Below are 21,304 nucleotides of genomic sequence, written 5' to 3'. Positions count from 1 at the left end.
GGGGAAACGAAACGATCGTCCGATCGTTCCCAAAGTCACAGGCTAAGAAACACGTTAAGATTCAGATTCGATGGTTCGCTACTTACTAACTGCCGAACGATTACTATAACCTTTGCTTATTCTGCTAACTAAATCCCGAGAAATGTCCAACGCATTTGTCTACAGCACTCTTGGTGTCTAAATAATTGTATGTGTCCTTTACTTTTATATCCCTCCCACAATAGACTCTATATCTTCATTCATCTTAATCTACTTTAGAATTTGAGTTGTTTATTATCATTTATCATTAGTTTTTCGATTCTCGCTTGATCTACAATTGTTAGGTGTAAGGGATCTGTATAGCTATTTTGTTTTTAAAGTCACACGTCTTACAGACCTGACCTGGCAGCAGCCATCGTGTTTTTTTCCTCTCACCTCACATTAGATCCCTGCTCTCAATTACTTTGGTCTGTGGGTCTCCTTTGGGTGGGTTTTGGGCCTGTCCATCATCGCTCGGAAACAACGGGGTCAAAGCGGGGAAGGTGGCGATCCACCAAACCGGCCTCATTTTTTATTAGTTTGTAATAGTAATTGTTAACTGCTACTGTGGTGTTTGTTTCGTTTCTCTTACCGAAGCAAAAACAAAAGCATTTCCTAACCGAACTAAAGTAGCATCCTAATACTTTTCGTCTAGTCTGGCCCCCAAGAAGGGCTGTAAAGAAATATAGCTCCATTACGATGTATATATAGATATTTGTATATCATCCTGCATCGCCTGTTTTACACTATATGTTCGATGCAGCAAGAGAGAGAGAGAGAGAGGGAGAGAGATTCTACAGTTCCTTTTAATCTTCTACTTAATGATCGCGTTTTCGGCCGTTCCGTATCAGCATTAGGGGCGCCAAACAGGGATAATGTTTCGTTAGCTGTGCTATCGCTTTTATTATCATTTCATTCCCCTTCTTTTATATACACACACACACACACCACATAAGGCTGTCGGAAGTCATGCCTTACCTCATGATGCCACTTCTTTTCAGTGAGCTGTAACTTTCATCGTATTCTCACTACTGTAGTCTATCTTCTTGTTTGTTAAATAAATATGTGCATTTTTCTCGAGAAACAGGTTTCTTCCTACCGGGCCGCAATAGGACGTAGTAACGTTATGCATATGTTTCAACACTTATAAGAAATACTTTCGCCAGTTTGTCCACTTTGGGTGCACGATTTGAGCGGAAGCACAAAGCACGGAACACTTTCCTCGGTTATTTGCTAAAAGATAGATTCGCTAGGAACTAGGATGAAAGGAGGAAAGGTAAAAAATCATGTGTTTCCTTCTTGAGATATGTCTGTGGTTTTGTTTTTTTTCATTAGGGGTGATAAAATGTGTCTTGTATAGTTGATGCTGCATTGCCCTTGACCGAACCGCCCGCTTCGCAATTCCCCTCGAAATCGCAACCCCGTGGACGAAACGGAACCGTAAAAGATTTCCTTGTCTTTAAAGCACATGAACCAGTCGCACATAGCTGCAATGAACTGTGTTTGTTTTGTGTTAGTTTGATCGCATTTTGTATTCTTTGTACCGTGTATTGTCCAACCGGGTTTTTCCCGGTCGAGCGTATGTGTTTGTTGTGTTGTGTACCATCTTTATAATGAGCTAACCACAGGAGTAAATATATACCGTAATAATGTTGTATATATGGCAATATGCTCGAACTAATGCAGCACGTTAATACAGCAAAGGGATAGCGCGGTAACAGATACAGCTATTGCCACAGATCCACAGAGTTCCATCAATGAGATTACGATGTTTCTTACATGCCCATGAATACGGATATAATACGGTACGATGGTTTATCTATGTAAGCTATGTATAAATATGATAGTATATATATTTTTTTATATTAAACGCACCATCGAAATTCAACCATCTCTTAGAGCGCTCTCGAAACGGGTTACAGCGAACGATAAACGTATAATAGGCGCTTTTAACAACAGATCAACGTTCGATCGACGAACTTACGATAGGGAGATAACAGAGACAAGACATTGTTTTCCTTTTTCTAGTGAAATATATCCTATACGGGTAGGTGGTTTAAGCTTAAATTCTAAAGGAAGGGCATACACGCCCTAAACGGAAAGGGTGTATAATTTATGGTTTCTACTTGGTTGGTTTGATTACATCTCGACGACAAATAATGTTTTATTTTTTAACTTAAAACTTGCCAGCAGTTCTCATTGATAAACATGGACAGTTAACAATGGGCAAACCCTCCGGGATTGAAGATTGATAGTAACAGCGGCTACTAAACAATAGTTTAATAACCTACGTATGTGAGCGAGGAGTAGAAAATCTACGAAAAATATAAATTGACGTTTGACGATGCGATTTCAGAGATTACTGTTTCATGGCGCCTTGAGTGACTGGGTGATTTAGTGCGATGCATGCATTGTGACGCGGGAATGGGTGCATTTTGGTTAAGTTTCGTTTGATTAAAGCTATCAGTTAGTTGCCGTCCGGGTCGCGCCTTGTTCTACCAGTGCATTCCTCTTCGTTAGCGGTACGGTACGGGTGGTGGTGGTGGTGTAGTTGGGATGGAAAATTGGACCGATTGAAAAATTTACTCGTTGAGAGGCACACTCACGCCATGTCTTAGGTTTGAAGCTTTATTATTAGGCTTCACTTGGGAGCACGATATCGGTGCTCTGCTTTCTCGTGAGTCATCTTTTCAGGAAGCTAAAGAATCCGCTCCCTTTCTCGGAACGGGGCGCCATCAGCATTGGCACTTGATTTTTGTGTGTAAGTTTTATCTAAAAGAAAATGTGTAAACATTAATCGGCTATTGGGGCATTCGATGAATTGATCCTTTCGATTTTACCGTGCACGGGCCTTGCATCCATGGTTCACCGTCGATTTGCATGGGGAAGGTTTTTTTGGTGGTGATCATGACCTCGCTACACTGTGCCAACCGTCGTCCGGACGCTCGTAGTCCAGTTCGAACCTGTCCCATGTGCAGGCAATTTTCGAGTCCAATAACTTCTATCTTGCGATCTCCAATGTCTGACAAAATGACAAAAGGCAAAAAGTAAAGTTGGTATGTTAATCTCCTACCAATAAAACACCATAACCAATACCCTACCTTGTATGGCAATGGACAGATCAACCGAGTTGAAGCTGTTGGCCGACAGCTCTTTGTCGGAGTTTTTCAGTTTCTTTCGAAACGGACCTTTCCGCATGCGCTTCTGGGAAAGATGCTCCCCCCAGAGATTCGAGCCACCGTGCGTGTATGGGATGTTGAGAAGTGCGATTCCCTGCAGCTGTGGACCGTTGGCAAGCTCCAGCGAAACACCGTCACACTGTTGTGGATGGTTTTTATTTTCTCTATTTGTATTCATGGACTTTAAGGAAACGGTCTTTGGGTCTTACCATAATCTCTAGGTTTTCGTGCAGGTTTTTACAGGACGCGGCAAACGTCTCCGAGGTGGCGTACTCAAAGTACCAGAGTTTGTTTTTCATGCGGCTGTTGAATTTGTGCGGATTTTTCTCGCGCTCCAGGTGAAACTTGACACAGATGGCGGCATCCTGTAATGGGAAACGGAGGCAAATTAAATAAAAATAGATAACATCGTCGCTCGGTTAAAACGGCACCATAATAGAATCAAATGGGCGAGTGCAAAACGATTCAACAATGGTACGGAAACAACAACTGGGCAAAACGGTGAGGGGGTAATTAGCTGATAGCCGTACCCGATATTATCCAATTCATCCCTGACCCTGGTTTGGAAAGTAGAAATAAAGCAGCATCATTAAAAGCTTTAAGTTCATTCGGTAGCCGGATTAATGCTGTTATAGGAAACGCTGCTGCTGTTCGACCAAACGAACTGGATTTTAATCGGTAAATTAATTAAATTACATTTTACGTTCCGATGGCATGAACATGGGACATGAAGCGGTTTAAAAAAGTAACCATGAAACAGCGTACCGGTAAGGATAAAAACATACCACCGGCATGTTCGCTTTGCTGCTTTCCTTTGCTGTATCTTCGTCTGCTTCACTCACTGGGCACTGGAGTGAAGGCTTGGTGGTGGAAATCTTTTAATTTGCCGCTTACTTAACTTTGTACTTCAGCTCTCCACGTATTTCGGCGTGTTATGATAGAATAAAGATAACCCGTGGAATGTCGGTTGGTTCCTAGCTGATTGCTCATCTTACTTAGGCCGATTCGTATTCCCCGATTGTAGGTTGGTGGATTTACACGGTTGTGGTTTTCATGGATTTATCTGACTGTTGTTTCCCGGACAACGAAGAAAACATCCACCTAAGTAGATTCAACTTCACATCCAAGTAGGTTACACGGTAGAGATTTGGTTTGACCGTTCAGATAGCAAATGGAGGCGCCCGGTTATTTAAGCCACCTTGTCAATGCTTGGCTCGTCCTCGCCGTTTGTGGTTGTTGCATCAGAGGGTATTACACAATTAGGTGTACGGAACGATGTGGTTAATTTGAGAAAAATTTTAATCCACTACCGCTTGTAATTGCTTTTCCAAAAATGTTGCGCTACGGTTGTTTTGTAACCGTTTTTCTTTTCGTTCGTTTCGTAACCGGTCATTTGTGTTTTTTTTGTTGAGGATTCTTTTAACTGAAAATGCAAACCATTCACACCAGCACGGTCGTTTCGTTTGCGGCAACCGTTAAGAAATTAGCCCGCAAAAACTGCTTTCCCAATGAGCCAAGACATCGCTTTTATGTTAATTTCCTTTACACGGAAACGGGGAAAGATTTCGGTTCCGCAGATAAAATACGCGCAGGCCGAAAACTTTACCAAGCCGTTGTGTGTTGTGAGCTAGTTATTTATGAACAAAGGGTACGTGGCCGGTGCACCGGAATTTACTACTGCCGGCATTAGCGGTCGCTTATGCAACTTTGATTGGATTCTACTTTGTGTGTCTGTGTGTGTGCGTGCGTGCGTGTGTGTGAATGTTTGGGGAAAGTATGCTTTGATGTTGTCTGATCCGGGACGCCTATGGATAGACCCACCGATCGGGACGATTCGGAGCGAGTCGCATGAAGAGCGTGGAGAATTTATGCCCAACCGGCATGCAACACGCCGTTATTTATGTCCGCACGGTTCAACACTTTTGGTGAATATTTTAATAAACTTTACAGTCCGCAAATAGTTCGTCGGCTACGGCCGTCCGTTTCGGACAGCGACCGTTACGGAACTGGAAATAATTAATTTATCCCAAAGCCTTTTTTGGAAAGCCATGGGGGTGCCCATGGCGCAGCGGTAGCGCGAGGAAACACCACACCACAGGTGTGGGATCGAATCTCGAGTCTGGCACCCTCCGGTATTACGAACGGCTGACCACCGATCTATAATATACCGTCTTTCGGTCACACAAACTCTCTTCGGAGAGAGGCCTTGTCCCACTAGGGGATGTCGTGCCACATTAAAAAAAAAAAGCCTTTTTTCTTTTTGTTTTGCATACATAGGTCCCGCTAGAAAAAGCATTCGCAAAATGTGTACAACAATTTAAATATGTGCTAGCACTACCGAAAAATCCCAACATATATTTAAACAAATTCTTTGTCAGTGGAAAAGCCAGTCCAATATGTTTGTTCTACACCGTTCGTTTTTTGTCTCGAATCATCACATATAATTAAACAATAAAATTTATCTGAAAAGTAAAATTTTTCAAGCAGTAGACGAAAGAAAAACGTACCCCTTTCCTTTCACCAACCTAATATTAATGTTGTTTCTGTTTACACGGCGGCACCGCCTTTTACGGTTCCCATCATCCAATATGCAGTAGAATTCTCACCGTAAAGAACACTACACCTACTACAGCTACTTTTCATCCACAACAATATGTGTATGTGTGTGGCAAATAAGTACAAAGCAAACAAACACTTCAAATGCAAAGTGCCCTTTTCCAGTCGCTCCGGTTGCTGTTCTCACTGGTACCACTTGGGAGGAGAGCCGCTTTCCATCCAACACCCCAACACAGACAAAAATACAGTTGGTTAAGCTCCGGTATGTTTTCAAACTTTAGGTCTCCACGCTTTGCATATGAAGCAGCAACTTCTCCTTGGTTTTCGTTGCATTTTGCTGCACATTGCACTAGCTTCCACGAGTCCGAAAGGAAGCAAACGGCGGCGGAGGCAATGCAAATGGCCGCGAGGTTGAATAATTAAGCAGCTAAGAATACAGACGAGATACACGGTGACACTCTGTGCTACTGTGCCAGGGGGTACCAAAGGGCAATCCTGTGGAGTGTCACAATGAAAGTAAAATGGCTGTCGACGTCCGCGCGCACAACAAACCAGCTCCATTGTTTTTCAGCTGAAGTTCGAAAACAAAAAAAATAACTGGTGGTGCTCTTCTAATTACTGTTTAACTTTGGAAATATTCGCGATGAAAACTTTACACCGCGCCAGTTACCGGACCGCAACCAGCTTACCCGGATAACCGGGAAATGTAACTGTCATTGAAATGCGCTAACCCCTGACTTAAGTCCTGGAGCTAAACCGGAGAGGTGGAAAACAGCAAAATAAAGAAACAAAATAAACCCTAGTGTAAGAGGGTCTTTTCATGCTGCTTACCAGAGACCGCTGTAAGGACGAAACAAATTAGCTAATTCGATAAATGTAGCCAAGGTCGTCCCACCATCTTCTACTCTGTAATAGGAATAACATCTTTTGCAATGGAGAGAGGGGAAAGGGGGCGGAGTGGAAGCGAAAATAAAAATTCAAGTTGGTCTCGCTTTGGTACAATGGAGTGAATCTGGGTACAAAAGCAATACGTGATTGCCGGTGGGAAGAAAAATGTCTCTTCGCTGGTCGCCCGATGGTCATAATGTGGCTGATTTTCCGACTCGCTTCCTTCACCAGTATGGAAGGGAAAAGTTTTACTTCACCGATGGGAGAGGGCCGGCCATCCCATCTCGTTAAGTGCTTTCTAAATGGCCCCACAATTTTTCGTGGTCGGTTTTAATCGTACACTTCAAAAGAGCGGTTCTTTTTAGGGCGTCCCCCGGTTGGTTCCGGGCAAAACTACAATCAATAGATAATAACGATGCTGGCCGGCAACCGACACATACACACTTACTCACAGCACACGACCTATATCGGTCACAGACAGTTTCCCTCCCTCTCGTCCTGTCACGGCAGAGCTTTTACGTGTGTCCGTGTGTGTGTGTGTGTGTGTGTGTGTGTGTGTGTGTGTGTGTGTGTGTGTGTGTGAAGGTTCTGGTTCAGTTTGAGCTAGTGCCCTGACGGTGTCCACTTACCACACCCACGGAGAAGTAGTTATTGACAATGTTGTACGGCACGGTGAATTCCGATCCGACCTGCGGTTTTATCAACTTCGGTAGGTCGATAATTTTCTCCTTCGGTCTCGGTTTGTCCGTGGTGCCACCGTTGATGTGATGATGGGGGTGTTGCTGTTGCTGCTGATGGTAGGAACTATTGATGGCACCAGGTCCCGCCATCCCCGCTCGTGGTTTGTCATCCGCCGTCGTGTCACCGTCGAACGGAAAGCAACTAGATCCGCAGCCGACATTATCCCTACTGTTAGCCATGCTGCTGCTAGCGTTGGTGTTGGGTGCAGCCTCATCGGACATCATCATGGAACCGTTGGAAAACGGTACTACCGTCGTGCTGCCATTGCCAGCGAAACCGTTTGCTACCGGGGCGGCACTATCAAGTGCCACCGCGATGACTTCCGATGCGATGGGTGCACCGTCAGCAGCGACATCAGTGATGCTTTCCGAATCGTCTATCGTCATCGGTGGCCCTATCGTGGTGGCCGTGGTCGGTGTCGGTGGCGGTGTGGAGGTAACACTTGCCGGCAGTGGCTTCTTCTCCGCTCGTCCGCCCTCTTCGTCATCCTCACCGCCCGTCGTGGCGATCTGCTCGCTCTCCTCCGTTGTGCCATTATTGTCACTCAGTACGACACGTTTCGTGCTGTCCGTTGATATCTCGGTTGCGTTTGTACTTTTGGTAACCTCATCGTAGGTTTGGATCACAGATTTTTCAGCAATTATCCTATGCGAGATCTCTATCACCTTCTGCACGTTCTCCGACAGTGTCACCTGTTGGGTTGGGCAAGGTGTTGGAAAAGAAAGGGTGAGACAGAGAGGGACGATAAAATATACCAAAATTAACATCAACGTTAGCCCGTGGACGCGATGCGATGACGGGTGAGCGTTACACGACCTGTAGTACCTTGTGACCGGGCATCGTGGCGGTGGTGGGAGTTTCCTCGGCCACCGCCGGATTGTTCTTCACCTCGATGCTCCACCGGTCGAGCATGACGACCGAGGCACGGTTGATTTTGTCCAGGATCTTCGGAATGCTTTCACCCTCGTAGCCACCGCCCCAGCGTAGACACCGTGCCAGATCGTTGCCCGTACCGAGCGGGATCACACCGATCGACGGTTGCGACTGCAGCTCGATACGGTCCATCGCCTCCAGTACCCAGCCGACCGTGCCATCACCGCCGCAGCAGATAACGTTAAAGTTCGGCACGTCCTTAAACATCGTTAGCCCCTCGAGCGGGCCACCCTTCGAGAGGTCGTACACCTGGCGCGGGTTTAGCAGGTACTGGAACTTCCGCAGGATGCGGTCACCCTGTCGGCCGCCACTCTTTGGATTGATGAATACTAGCAGCGGGCACCAGCTCGGATCGCTGGTGATTTGAAAGTGTATTGTCGATGGAACGCTCTATCGAATGGGGAAAGAAATGGGGAAGTTTGTGTTAAAAAGCTGTTGGTAAGAAAATTGTAAAAATGTACGAAGAAAGGAATGGGGGAATGTGGGTAATTTCCGTTGATACGATTCTTTGACGGCGAAGCATTTACACTACACCACAAAAGTCAGTACACAGTAGGCCAAAACAGAAACAAATGCCTTTTTTCTAAAAACGGAGAAAAAGTGTCCCAACAACAAATCCACAGATTTCCATTACTGTTGTCAAAACAGTACAGACAGCAAGTTGGTGGATCGAGAAACCATTAGAAACTATTTTTGATCAGAAAAAGATTTGAACTATGCTTGAATAAGCAGATCATAACAACAGAGCTAGGTTTACTAAAGTACGAATGATGGAAACAATTCAATTAAATAACCTTGGAGCAAACTCAACTGACCAATAATAAAAGCGCAATATATCATAAACACAAAAAAAGAATAGATTTAAATGTGAGCACGCGAATAAAAGCGATAAACAATATAAATAGCGGGCCATTTGTCGACGGATGGTGTTGGAGGATATTCGATAAATGTTCACGCACGAAATGATTGCCAATAACGGTGTGGTGGTTTGATTTCGCCCCAGATTCAGACAAACTTTTATGAAAGCTACTACCACCCGCTGTTTCCCCCCTGCATCCACAGCAGAAACCCATCCGATACGGCAAACCGATACAAATGGGGCCTTACCTTTCCCTTGTTGGTGGTGAAATTGATCGATTTCTGCCGATCGAGCACGGCAGGGCAGATGGCGGTCGGTGGCAGGACGAGATTGGCGAACTCTCCCAGCGTACACTCTGCCTTCACGAGTGTGGCGCACTTGTTGTGGAGCTGGCGATGAAAGGTAAGGAAAGATGGGAGCAGTGTGAGTATTGTGGGGCATTAAACGGTGAGACACGGAGGCGGGGTGGTACGCCATGGGTGTTGGGAAAACCGGAGAGCAACAAAATGACAAACAGACATCAACTGATGAAGTGAGAGAAAACTCATTTCTCATTACCGGAACCGGTACTGGTTCCGTTTCGTCGATTCATTTTCCCACTCCATCCTAGGAATCTTCCAGCGCTCCTCCGTCCACCGGATCCGACCTGCGGATGGATGGGTTTGGATTTTTCAATAAAACGGTTTATCCCGAGAATAAACAATTTACGTGACCGTAAAGCAGTTTTCGGCGCCGTCGACCACCACACACCGCTCGCTAGACCCGGGCAGGGCAATAGATTAAAATGTTTAATGACCTCTGATCTCGTGTCAGTCAGCAGGGGACCCGCCGTTGGCGAGCGGGATGAGATCCGGTGGCCACCAGTGCCCGGTGCCAGGAAGGTTGATTGATGGGAATGGATGGACGGACGGATCGATCGAAAGATGGATTGAAGCACGCAAAATGACAAAAACAACAAGCGCGGGGTGAAGAAAAGAGCAACAAGATTTGCCATCCATTCACCGGGACGACCTACAAACCTATGCCCCGACCTCACATCACTGTATCGGGTGGGGAGTTTCAGGCGGGCGGTTCGCCCAGGAAGCCAAAGTTTGCACTGGTTGACTTTGGGAGGGGAAGGTGGAACTCGATGAAGCGTGGAACGTTTTTAATAAAAGAGTCTCACGAAGAAATTAATTTCGCCCTCGTCACGGGCGATTGTCCACCGAATGCTAATGAAGTATTCGGAATGTTGCGGTTGCTAGTTAATTAACCTTTTTCTTCGCATCTCCGTGAACCCATGTTCATGTAGCTCCGGATGGTATGATGAATGGCATTTTTACGATAACCCATGGGATAATTTAGTACAAGTAAGGTTACATTTTTGGTCACCAAAAATCGTTAGGGCGATAGGGATGTTTTGAAAATAGCCTATCCAATCCCGAAAGAGATTATTCTAGCGCAATAGCCTCCCTGTAGGAGTCGAAAGCAACGGCTTTCGATGGATTCAGAGGACAGTGAATCGGGAATTAACTTACCATCATGTGACACCACCGGCAGGTCAGCCCGGTTATACCGTTGTACGCTTTGATCCTTTTGCGACATTTCGAGCAGCGTCCGTAGCAGTTTCCTTCGACCCAGTGATGCTGGAACGTGGCGGTGGCTTTTGATTTTTTCGACTTTACGTAAGTTGCGATACAGGACGCCGGGGCACGCTGAACGCAGCGCTCGTGTACGGTGTATTTGCAGACTGAATGAACCGAGGGACGGCGAGAAAGAACAGAGAAACCCATCCGTGGGAGGATGTCTGAGTTTTAGATCTATTTACTGGATGCTGGGGGGAACTAGAGCGTTCTGGTTTTTGGATGAATATTTCTCTGTCTAAATACCAACGACATTTCGACTCGATATAAGGTCTATTCCACATCGCAACATTTTCCCTAGAAATAGAAAAGATACTTACGCACACAGCACAGACCCTTCTTGCCAAGACCGACGAGCATATTGAGGCACATATTACAGTAGGCTGGTTTGCTGAAATGTTTCAATCGCCACACGTGGTAGCCGTCCTCCTTCAGCGTATTGTCGACACCTGGATGGTAGAAGGGAAAACAAGAGCGGACAGTAAGCTATAATCGCCGGCCCAAATCGTGATGGTTTTGTGGGTAGGATTTTCCCAATCTCCCGGCTCCGATATTCTGTGCGCTACGAGCATCGCACGAAGCTCCCATCGGTTCCCATTGGGATATGTCGGCTGTGATCAACGTAAAAGCAGCCAGTAGCGTTGGCAAAAGTTGGCGCGCCATTACCGAGGGGTGGTTGGTGCATTCATTCGTGCGTCAGCGGTTCGTCGTGTCCAGCGGGATTTGTCCGCAACGCAAATATCGAAACGGCACGGTACGACGAATGGATGGATGCCATACGAGCCAAAGCTTAATGGGTCGTTGGTGACACCGAAATGGGCAAACCGGGACTGGGAAAGATTTATATGTCCACCGAGAGCCTGGAAGACCGGCGAATGGCATCAATTAGGGAGAATTAGCTATCGGAAAATCACACATTTCCTGTGGGGGTTTTTCCGACGCCATTGGCCATCTGCGCTCGTGCATTCTCTGCCCTCTTTTCGCGGGACCAGATCTACATTCTGCGAAGCGGTCACGGTTGGCTTTTTCGACTCTATCCGAAAGGTCGTAAAATATAATTACAAATGCAAACAAATGAGGTAGAAAATCAAAATAAAACAAACACGTAAACAAGGGCTGGAGTTCGTGCATGGTTCCGGGTTTCCTAGGGGTCACGGACGGACGTACTGGTCAAGCAGCAAGCGGTAGTTTTACAACGTGCCCACCGACCGATGACCACTGGCGCCCGGCCACTGTTATGGCGATTCGCATGTGCTTTTATGAGAAAAACAATTTTTAGCGTTCAGTTTATACGCTCCGTGAAGGTCGACTGCAGTTGCATTCACTTCGGCCATCTGTTTCGTCACGCGCCGGAGACCGTTGGTAAACAAGTGTGTGGGCTGTCGTCATCCTGGAGGCGGTTTGTCGAGAACCTTACTTGTGTGTGCTGACATCACAGCCCGCGGTTGCTTGGCACCTTCGTACACCTGTTATGCAAATGATTCACAGATTCTACAAGTCACCGAGCGCGCTGTGGCTACCGAAGCACGACCTACTGCTACGATGTAGCTTTTCGTTCGCTCACAATTAGCGCTTGGCTTCATTTGCCATTCGCTCGAATTAAGCAGCATCATTTCAATGCCATAGTATTACTCACTGTCGCACATTTTGTCACAGCTTCCGGCCTAGACCGACGCATACTTTGATCCTCCAGGTCACAATATTCGCTTCCGATTCGGCGCTACCGGGAACCGATCGGAGCAACTTTTCGTCGTGCGATAAACACAGTCGGCGGCGTACGAAACACACTTTGCGGTCGTTGAAAAATGGTTAAGCACGCGTCACTGCTTAAATTACACTGCAATACTATCGCGAATTAGCGAAGCAAAGGGTGGTACGCGCACAACGCGCAGAACAGATAAACTGCTCGCGAACAAGTCTACCGTCTTTGCTGATAACAGCTGATCGTGTGCCTGTCAACGATACAATGCGCCACTCGCGTTCGACGGTACGATAAACGTCAAACCAGGTTGTCAACTGATCGCGCGCTGTCACTTTGAGTGGCGTGCGTGTTCTGGCGGTGATCGTTAAAAACATGCTGTTGCGTGTCACGTGCATTTTACGATCTACGAAGATTAACGAAAAATTAACCGAAACATAAACACTTGTGAAGAATTAAAATTAAAACCATGAGTGATAATAGCGTCCGCTGTGAGGGTAATGAAAAGTAATCTCCTAACGATAATCTATCTCCGATTAACGCTCTAATGGCAAACGGAAGCATTCGAGATAAGCACGTTTGCGAGACATGTAAGGGGTAAAAAATAATACCGTTTCATAATCCGCAATTAGGATATTTGACCAAGATAACAAAACGGCGGTTTGTTTATCAATATGCCCACTTTTTCACGTCATCATGTTGTGCACAAATGTTAATGCATATTTAACGCATGTATTTACAAAACCAATGAAACCACATATCGTTGTACCAATTATAAGCCCTTCAACAGAGTTAATGGTGCATGTGGAGGAAAATCGATTTAAGAACAAAAGTTGGATGACTATCCACGCAATAAACTACGGTGGTACGGGGAATAACATTTGTGCTTTGCAAATTTTGTGTTTTGCTTTATTGCGTCAGCGATTCAGTGGAGCTACAATAATCAAGATTGAATAGCTGTTTGGCATGCCTGTTATGCAGTTGGTTTGATTTGGGTCAACTGTTTGGCATTTATTATAATCCGCAAAAATAGAGCTGTCGATGCCGTGCCTCTGAATCGAACCACAACCCGAACCCGAGAAGGGTTACCGTCCACTAGGAGGACCGATGAAACGTGACGCTCCTACAAATCGTGTGACCAAATTCCAGTGCAAGGGACCAACACCGTAGACCAGAAATTAATTTAGATAGTGTACCCATCGCTACCGACGACATCGGAGAGTGGCACAAAAATAGATCCACATCAGTCTCTGTCACTTTGTGGAGCCCGGTTGTCTTCCGACCACCGCCGGATGGTTTAAGATGACACACTGCCTCTGGTGGCTGAAACGGCTTCTCTCGGTGGATGATGGATGCGTTTCGGTTGGAGATGTTCATTGACCCGGCTTTGTTTTCGGTTGTCGGTGCTATTTTTCGGAGCCGCTTTTACAAACCGACCCACCCCGTGAATGGTGTTTACGGAAAGGTTCGCTGCCGGTGGCATAAATAATCGATCCGATTTCTCGCCGTCCCAAGCTTTCGGTGCCGCAATCGAAACCACAATCGTATTAATCGGGTTCGCAGCCACGAGGATAAGCTCTCGATTTCGGTGGCCGTTTCGAGTGGGACACTGTTTGCGTTTTGCAAACTGATTGATGGCATTTTGAACGCAAGACCAGAAAGGCAGGGTGAGAGTGGCAGGAGTTCTTTTATGGTCGTGGTACTGAGGTTAGTAAAATAATGGACGACGATAGACGTGCGGCCTCTAAGGAACCATCCGTTCCGAGGGGCAAAGAAAAAAGGACAAATCGATTTGTATCGATGAGCCACGGTACACCGTTCTTGTACCGTCCGTACTTTGTGTTCCCTCAAGAAATGCACTGCCGCAGGGAAGGGTCGTGTACACCGGCGTTGCACGAGAAATTACTCTCTGGAGGATCGACCTCCGGGACGTGCCGCGCACATACGAGTGGGAAAACCGGCACCTAACGAGATGGTCCAATGTGTGCCCAAGTGCCCGCCTTCAGGGGACGATGCAATTAAGTTAAGTGTAGATTAGTATCTCGCCTGCACCGACACAATCTTTCTCCGAGGTGTTCCCCGGTGAATGGTGTGTTACGGTAATTGATTGAATTATCCTCTCCTCCCGGTAACGATTTACTGCACCGTATTTATAAGAGTGCACGTTCGATAGCGCACACGTTGTCTAGAAGAGGGACTGACCGGCAACGGCATAAGTGCGTCATTACCAAGGCGCTTTTATCCTTCCCATGGGTGAGGTTTTGCGCTGCCGGCAATGGACATCTGCACATATAGTTTGATTTTTGCACCGCAAATTAGGTGCCTTGAAACAGTACAGTTGAAGTCAACTTAGTTTTCCATAATCCCCATAAAGACAAACATTTTTATTACAATGGCTAGTGATTGTTTCGAGGAAATATTTGTAGAGCTGGTTTATGTTTTATTACGGTACCGACCAGTCTAAATGTCGTGTTAGATGTCGTGAACATTTCATTGCGTTCTGTTGATATAAGGTAATCTATTCATCGAATTAGGCAGTGTATCAAAATATTCTTAAATTATTAGCAAAGCAATTATCTAATCAAAGATTGATTAAGCCAACAACGTGTTGAATGCTCAGTACGAACGAAGAGGAATCGTTAAGCGCACATTTATGATACCCGCTTCAGTCGCTCATCATTATTTCATCATGCGCTCTTCGGCCGTCTTGCCATAAACATTTTAATTCAGCCTAGCAGAGCTCCTCGGTGAAACAACCGGTCGGTGAAGTTTGGCACGCGTCGATTTTCCTACTATGGATTCCCCTCGCAGACGCTATTTCCCGCTTGGATATTGGATTACACTTTTATTTTGCTCGTTTCCCGCGAACAAGCGAAAAAAAATCACGGCTTTTTCTGCGATTCCTCCGTAATACAGCGCTTTCTAACATGTTTGAGAGACTTACCAAGAAGTACTAGCAACGGGATCGTTGTCAGGCCACCGCGCTGCCACTCCTCCAGCGAAACGCACCCATCGCCGTCGTAGTCAATCTCGGTCATCATGTCCTGGAGGATCTGTTGGTGTTGTTGTTGTTGTTGTATTTTTCCAAGTGATCCCGGTCGGTCGCGATGATGCCAGGCGGGAAAATCGAGCGAAACGGGGTCCAGCGGGTGGTGGGTGGTCGTGAGAGATTACCATTTCGAGGGCGCATCCGTCAACGGTCACGATGTCGATAAGTGCGTAAAGAAAAGTTGGAGAAGAGGGTGAAATAGAGTGAAGCAGAGAATGAAAAAGCAAAGAATGATTACTCAATCGAATAACTAAGCAGCATTAACATCGAACTAGTTCTGGAAACTACGGCCCGACGGGATCTCTCTCCAAGCTCCTCGCTAGCCGATGTCGATGTTGTGTGCCTTATTTTTACATTACAGACTATTTTTGAGCCGCTTGCTAAACCGTCGGACCGAGAAACTGCCACGTGCGCCACGAACGGTCAACATCGACGTACACGAGGAGCACGGATAGTGGCCGTTTGATAACGGCATAACTGCTATAGATATGTGAACGGGGTATATACAAACTACACCCTTGTTTATGTCAGTTTTGACAGCGGAGGAAATAAAGGAGTTCATTCGAGAATTGTCACCACGTGTTACGGTCAAGTCCTTGAGATCCGAAAGTGAATAACTAAGAGATATAATAGTTCTGGCGACGAGATGGTTGATCGAACCAATAATGCCGGCAGTGCGCCGAATACAAGTTCCAATACATCGGCAGAAACAGTTGCCGGTACTGCTCCACCACCAAATTTTGGTATGGAACCATTCGACCGACGCAAGTCGAAATGGCTGCGGTGGGTGGATCGACTCGAAACCGCATTCGAGATTTACGGAGTGACGGCGGAGAGAGTAAAAAGGAACTACTTATTGCATTACATGGGGACGGAAACCTACGATGTCATTTGCGACAAGGTTGCTCCGGATGCTCCTCGGGATCGGACGTACGACCAGATCGTGACAACTCTGAATGAGTTTTACAGTCCGCAGCCACTAGAAATTGCTGAAAACTACAAGTTCAATAGTCGCCGACAAGGTGACAAGGATGCTACTTCGGCTGAGGAGTCAGTCGACGAGTACTTGGTGGCGTTGCGGAGGATGGCGGCATCGTGCAACTTCGGGGATTACTTAGAAAAGGCGCTGCGCAACCAGCTTGTGTTTGGCATTAAACGTAGTGACATCCGAGATCGATTGCTGGAACGGCGGACACTAACACTCCAGGAAGCTCGAGACATAGCAGTTGTCTCGAAAAGGCCGAACAGAGATCGAAGGATGTGCACCAAAACAAGACATGCATGCGGTGTACCATCCCCCTGGTAAAGGTGCGAAGAAACCGAACCGTGCGGAAAGGCCCAATACTAGCTCGGAGAAGCCTAGTTGTTATCGATGCGGGGATAAGTCACATTTGGCTAATACATGCAAGCACAAAAATACCGTCTGCTCGTGCTGTAAGACTAAAGGCCACTTAGCGAAAGTGTGCCTTAAAAAGAAGAAAATGGAATCACGGGATACTACGCAAACCCATCATGTTGAAAGTGTCAAAATTCGGGAGGTGTTTACAGTTTGCGCACCGTCCCATTACAAAAAACTCTGGTTAAATGTGACACTAAACCAAAAGATCATTAAGTTTGAAGTAGACACGGGGTCACCAGTTAGCATCATGAGTGAGGAACACCAAAGAAGACTGTTTCCAAACGCGCAGTTGCGGGAATCTGGAACTAGTCTTGTGAGCTATTGCAACACTCCAATCGTTGTACGTGGCATACTCGATGTGGAAGTGCAGCTAGCTGACAAGACAATGCTACTACCACTGTATGTAACCAAGTCCAACAAACATCCCCTAGTCGGCCGGGAATGGCTAGTACAGATGGAGATAGACTGGCAACGACTTGTGGCAGAATCCGTGAATACTGTCGAGCCTGACGTGAATCACCATGCAACGGATTGCAAGGCAGTGCTGGAGCGGTACCCTAAGGTGTTCGAAGCGTCAATAGGGCGCATTTCCAACATGCAGGCCCACTTACGGCTAAGAGAAAACACTCGACCAGTATTTCTCAAAGCGCGGAAGCTACCATTTAATATGATAAAAATGGTAGAAGACGAGTTGGAAAAGTTGGTGCAGGAAGGAGTGCTCTCAAAGGTAGATTCAAGTAGCTGGGCAACACCAATAGTACCGATCAGGAAAGCACACAATCGGGTGAGAATTTGCGGAGATTATAAACAAACAGTTAACCCGAATCTGGTTGTGGACAGACATCCATTACCGACAATTGATGAACTGTTCGCATCGCTTGCTGGAGGGAAGAAATTCAGCAAAATTGATCTGGTCCAAGCATACCTACAGCTAGAAGTGGCGCCAGAAGATCGGGAAATACTAACACTTTCTACTCACCGTGGCTTGTACAGACCCAACAGACTGATGTACGGCATTGCATCAGCTCCCGCGATCTGGCAAAGACAGATCGAAGTAATTCTCCAAGGAATCGAGGGAGTCAGTGTTTTCCTCGATGATATTAAGATCACAGGAGACACGGAGCAAAAACATCTGCGCCGACTAGAGGAAGTATTGTCTCGACTGAACGAACGTGGCATACGGGTTAACAGGGAAAAGTGCCAATTCTTTGCGGATAAAATCGAGTACTGTGGATACTTGATTGATGCAAATGGTATCCACAAGATCCAAAAGAAAGTAGAAGCAATACAGCAAATGCCGACACCAAAGAACAGAGAAGAGGTACGCTCGTTTGTCGGATTAATCAACTACTACGGACGGTTTCTACAAAATTTGAGCACCATTCTGTACCCGTTGAACAACCTACTCAAACAGGATGTTCCCTTCCAATGGAATAAGCAATGCAACGACTCCTTCAAGAGGGTGAAAGAACAGGTCCAATCAGAGAAATGCTTGGTACATTACACACCCGAGTTACCTGTGTTACTGGCGACAGATGCGTCACCATACGGAGTTGGAGCGGTATTAAGTCACGTTTACCCGGATGGCTCGGAGCGGCCGATACAGTTTGCGTCGCAAACATTGAATCGAGTTCAACAAAAGTATATGCAGGTAGACAAAGAAGCTTATGCTATCGTATTTGGCGTAAGGAAATTCTTTCAATACCTATACGGCCGGAAGTTTACCTTACTCACTGACAACCAAGCGATTACCAAGATTTTCGCGGAACATAAAGGGTTGCCAGTAATGTCAGCATTACGGATGCAGCATTACGCGACATTCTTACAAAGTTTTGAGTATAACATTCGATTCCGGAAATCTGCAGACCACGCGAATGCTGATGCCATGTCCCGCATGCCATTAAATACTATTGATCCGGAAGATGAAATGGAAGAGTCAGATGCAATAGAGTTGAACCAAATAGAAACATTGCCTTTGACCGCAATGGAGCTAGAGAACGCGGTGGCGAAGGACAAACAAATACAAAAGTTGCTTCAAGGAATTCGACACAGCCGAGCAGTAGATGCGCAAGATCGGTTCGGCATAGACCAACAAGAATTTACAATTCAAAAAGGGTGCTTACTACGTGGAATTCGGGTTTACATACCACCATCGCTGCGCAGGAAAGTGCTGGAAGAGCTACATTCAGCGCATTTCGGAACGACTCGCACTAAATCGCTTGCTCGGGGTTACTGCTGGTGGCCTGGGATGGACCAGGAGATAGAACGAATGGTAGCAAACTGTACGGACTGCCAGTCGGTCAAACCTGAACCGGCTAAGGCGAATCTTCATTGCTGGGAGACACCAAGTGCGCCATTCCAACGGGTTCATGTGGATTTCGCAGGTCCATTTATGGACAAATATTTCTTCATTTACGTTGATGCTTTCAGCAAATGGCCGGAGGTTAAGATTTGCAAATCAATCACGGCTGAACATACTGTAAACATGTGTCGTGAGCTGTTCAGTACATTTGGAATTTCATCAGTTATAGTGAGCGATCATGGCGTTCAGTTTACTTCAGTACTGTTCAAAGAATTCCTCAAGATGAACGGCGTGGTACATAAAATGGGTGCACCGTATCATCCAGCTACAAATGGTCAAGCGGAGCGATATGTGCAGACTATTAAAAACAAGTTAAAAGCTGTGAAGTGTTCCAAATCACAGATCCACCTGGAACTGTGCAATATATTGCTGACTTACCGCAAAACCATACACCCGGCGACGGGAAAATCGCCATCCATGCTAGTATTCGGAAGGCAGATTCGATCGCGATTGGACCTAATGCTACCTACATCGGATAAGTCCAATAAGGAGGGTTTGGAAGTGCGACAATTTCAGGTCGGAGATCGGGTGCGTGTACGAGATTTCCTATCTCATGACAAATGGAAATTCGGAAGAATTGCTGAGAGAGTGGGGAAGTTAAGGTACAATGTGCACCTAGACGATGGACGTATCTGGGAGCGGCACATCGACCATATTTCAAAGGTGAGTGCTGATCTGCAAGGTACAGCGAAGGATACTGGTGCAAAGAGCGATCATCAGAGAGGTGACATCATAACTAACCCGGAAGAGGTGTTTCCATCTGCTTCTTCGAAAACTGCTACTGCCACGACGAATACGACGAGTGATGCCGAAAAGACGGATGTTGGTACATTGCCTGTGTCCGAGCGGGAAACCGACATCGCTTCGGAGCAGATCAAGGGTTCGGACGGAGGGAACAGCCCGGAGCCGGAGCCTGACCGATCAGATGACTTCAGCGGAGAGCTGAACGTACGACGCTCCAGTCGGACGAAGAAACCTCCTCAAAGGTTGAACTTATAAGGAAATGCTACTACTGGAACTTCTTCTTCAACAAGGGGGAGAATTGCTATAGATATGTGAACGGGGTATATACAAACTACACCCTTGTTTATGTCAGTTTTGACAGCGGAGGAAATAAAGGAGTTCATTCGAGAATTGTCACCACGTGTTACGGTCAAGTCCTTGAGATCCGAAAGTGAATAACTAAGAGATATAATAATAACGATATCGCGGAGATGGAGAGAGAGAGAGAGAGAGAGAAGACGATCTCGTTTACTCACCGGACGCAGCTCGGACACGTCCCAGCCAAGGTACTCGGCGACCGACATCATCTGGTTGACGATTGCATCCGTTTCGGTCGTATCGAGGACGCCGTTTCCGTCGGTGTCGTACAACCGGAACATGACTGTAAGGAGAAAAGAGTATAAAAAACAGGAACAAAACGTGTAAGAAAGTATGGACACCAAGGAAGGTGTGGCGGAGTGGGTGGACAAGTATGGAATGGAAATGAAAGTTTGGAAAAGCGCAATAATCTCCCTCCCGGTCTATTATCGGTTCGGACAGGACAAGCGATTGGGAATGCAGGGTATGCGAATCGAACATGTCGCTAATGTAGCCTCCCAGGAGAGACAACCCGGTACGATGTGACCCCGTGAACTTCTCCTGGCAGCACTTGGACGGATCATAAAAGTCTCCGGTTGTGGCCGGGGCGTGCATTTGTTTTTCCGGTCATCGAAACGATCGAATCGATAAGGGTTGAGCGAGTCGATATGTTGGTCAGTAGTCGACAAGAAAGTAAAAAAGGATTACTGACAAAATGCTGACGTGAGATTTGTTCAAGATAAGGATGTTCTTTACCGTTCTAACGAATGATGCCTAACATCTTCATACTAAACTAAACTAAATAAATTACTTTACTACCAAATTGTTTTACTTAGTCACAATCCACCATTCTATGTCCTAAGCTTCTTGAACAATAATCCATCACTCGATTTATTCTCGAATAGGACGCAGGGTATAA

The 21,304-nt window shown here is 46.2% G+C and overlaps 1 protein-coding gene across 6 annotated transcripts in view; it reads right to left on the bottom strand.

Annotated features, from left to right (window-relative positions):
• Nucleotides 1-274: 274 nt before the first annotated feature.
• Nucleotides 275-21,304, bottom strand: part of LOC131263845 (diacylglycerol kinase 1) — an 83,522-nt gene continuing 62,492 nt past the window's right edge. For 4 of the 6 annotated variants that reach the window (XM_058266109.1, XM_058266112.1, XM_058266115.1 and 1 more), the window contains 11 exons: nucleotides 20,565-20,689; nucleotides 15,440-15,548; nucleotides 11,117-11,245; nucleotides 10,692-10,903; nucleotides 9,423-9,563; nucleotides 8,199-8,705; nucleotides 7,271-8,074; nucleotides 3,407-3,562; nucleotides 3,120-3,336; nucleotides 2,859-3,040; nucleotides 275-2,790 (listed from right to left, as the gene is read on the bottom strand). In XM_058266109.1, the coding sequence (XP_058122092.1) occupies nucleotides 2,701-2,790; nucleotides 2,859-3,040; nucleotides 3,120-3,336; nucleotides 3,407-3,562; nucleotides 7,271-8,074; nucleotides 8,199-8,705; nucleotides 9,423-9,563; nucleotides 10,692-10,903; nucleotides 11,117-11,245; nucleotides 15,440-15,548; nucleotides 20,565-20,689 (2,672 nt within the window). In that variant the 3' untranslated portion in view covers nucleotides 275-2,700. The remainder of the gene's footprint in view (nucleotides 2,791-2,858; nucleotides 3,041-3,119; nucleotides 3,337-3,406; nucleotides 3,563-7,270; nucleotides 8,075-8,198; nucleotides 8,706-9,422; nucleotides 9,564-10,691; nucleotides 10,904-11,116; nucleotides 11,246-15,439; nucleotides 15,549-20,564; nucleotides 20,690-21,304) is intronic. The other 2 variants (XM_058266111.1, XM_058266114.1) reach the window with 1 other exon arrangement.

Source organism: Anopheles coustani, chromosome 2 (assembly GCF_943734705.1).
Source record: "Anopheles coustani chromosome 2, idAnoCousDA_361_x.2, whole genome shotgun sequence".
NCBI classification, from domain to species: domain Eukaryota; kingdom Metazoa; phylum Arthropoda; class Insecta; order Diptera; family Culicidae; genus Anopheles; species Anopheles coustani.
Note: the sequence above shows the minus strand (reverse complement) of the source record. Positions and strands in the feature narration are given on the sequence as shown.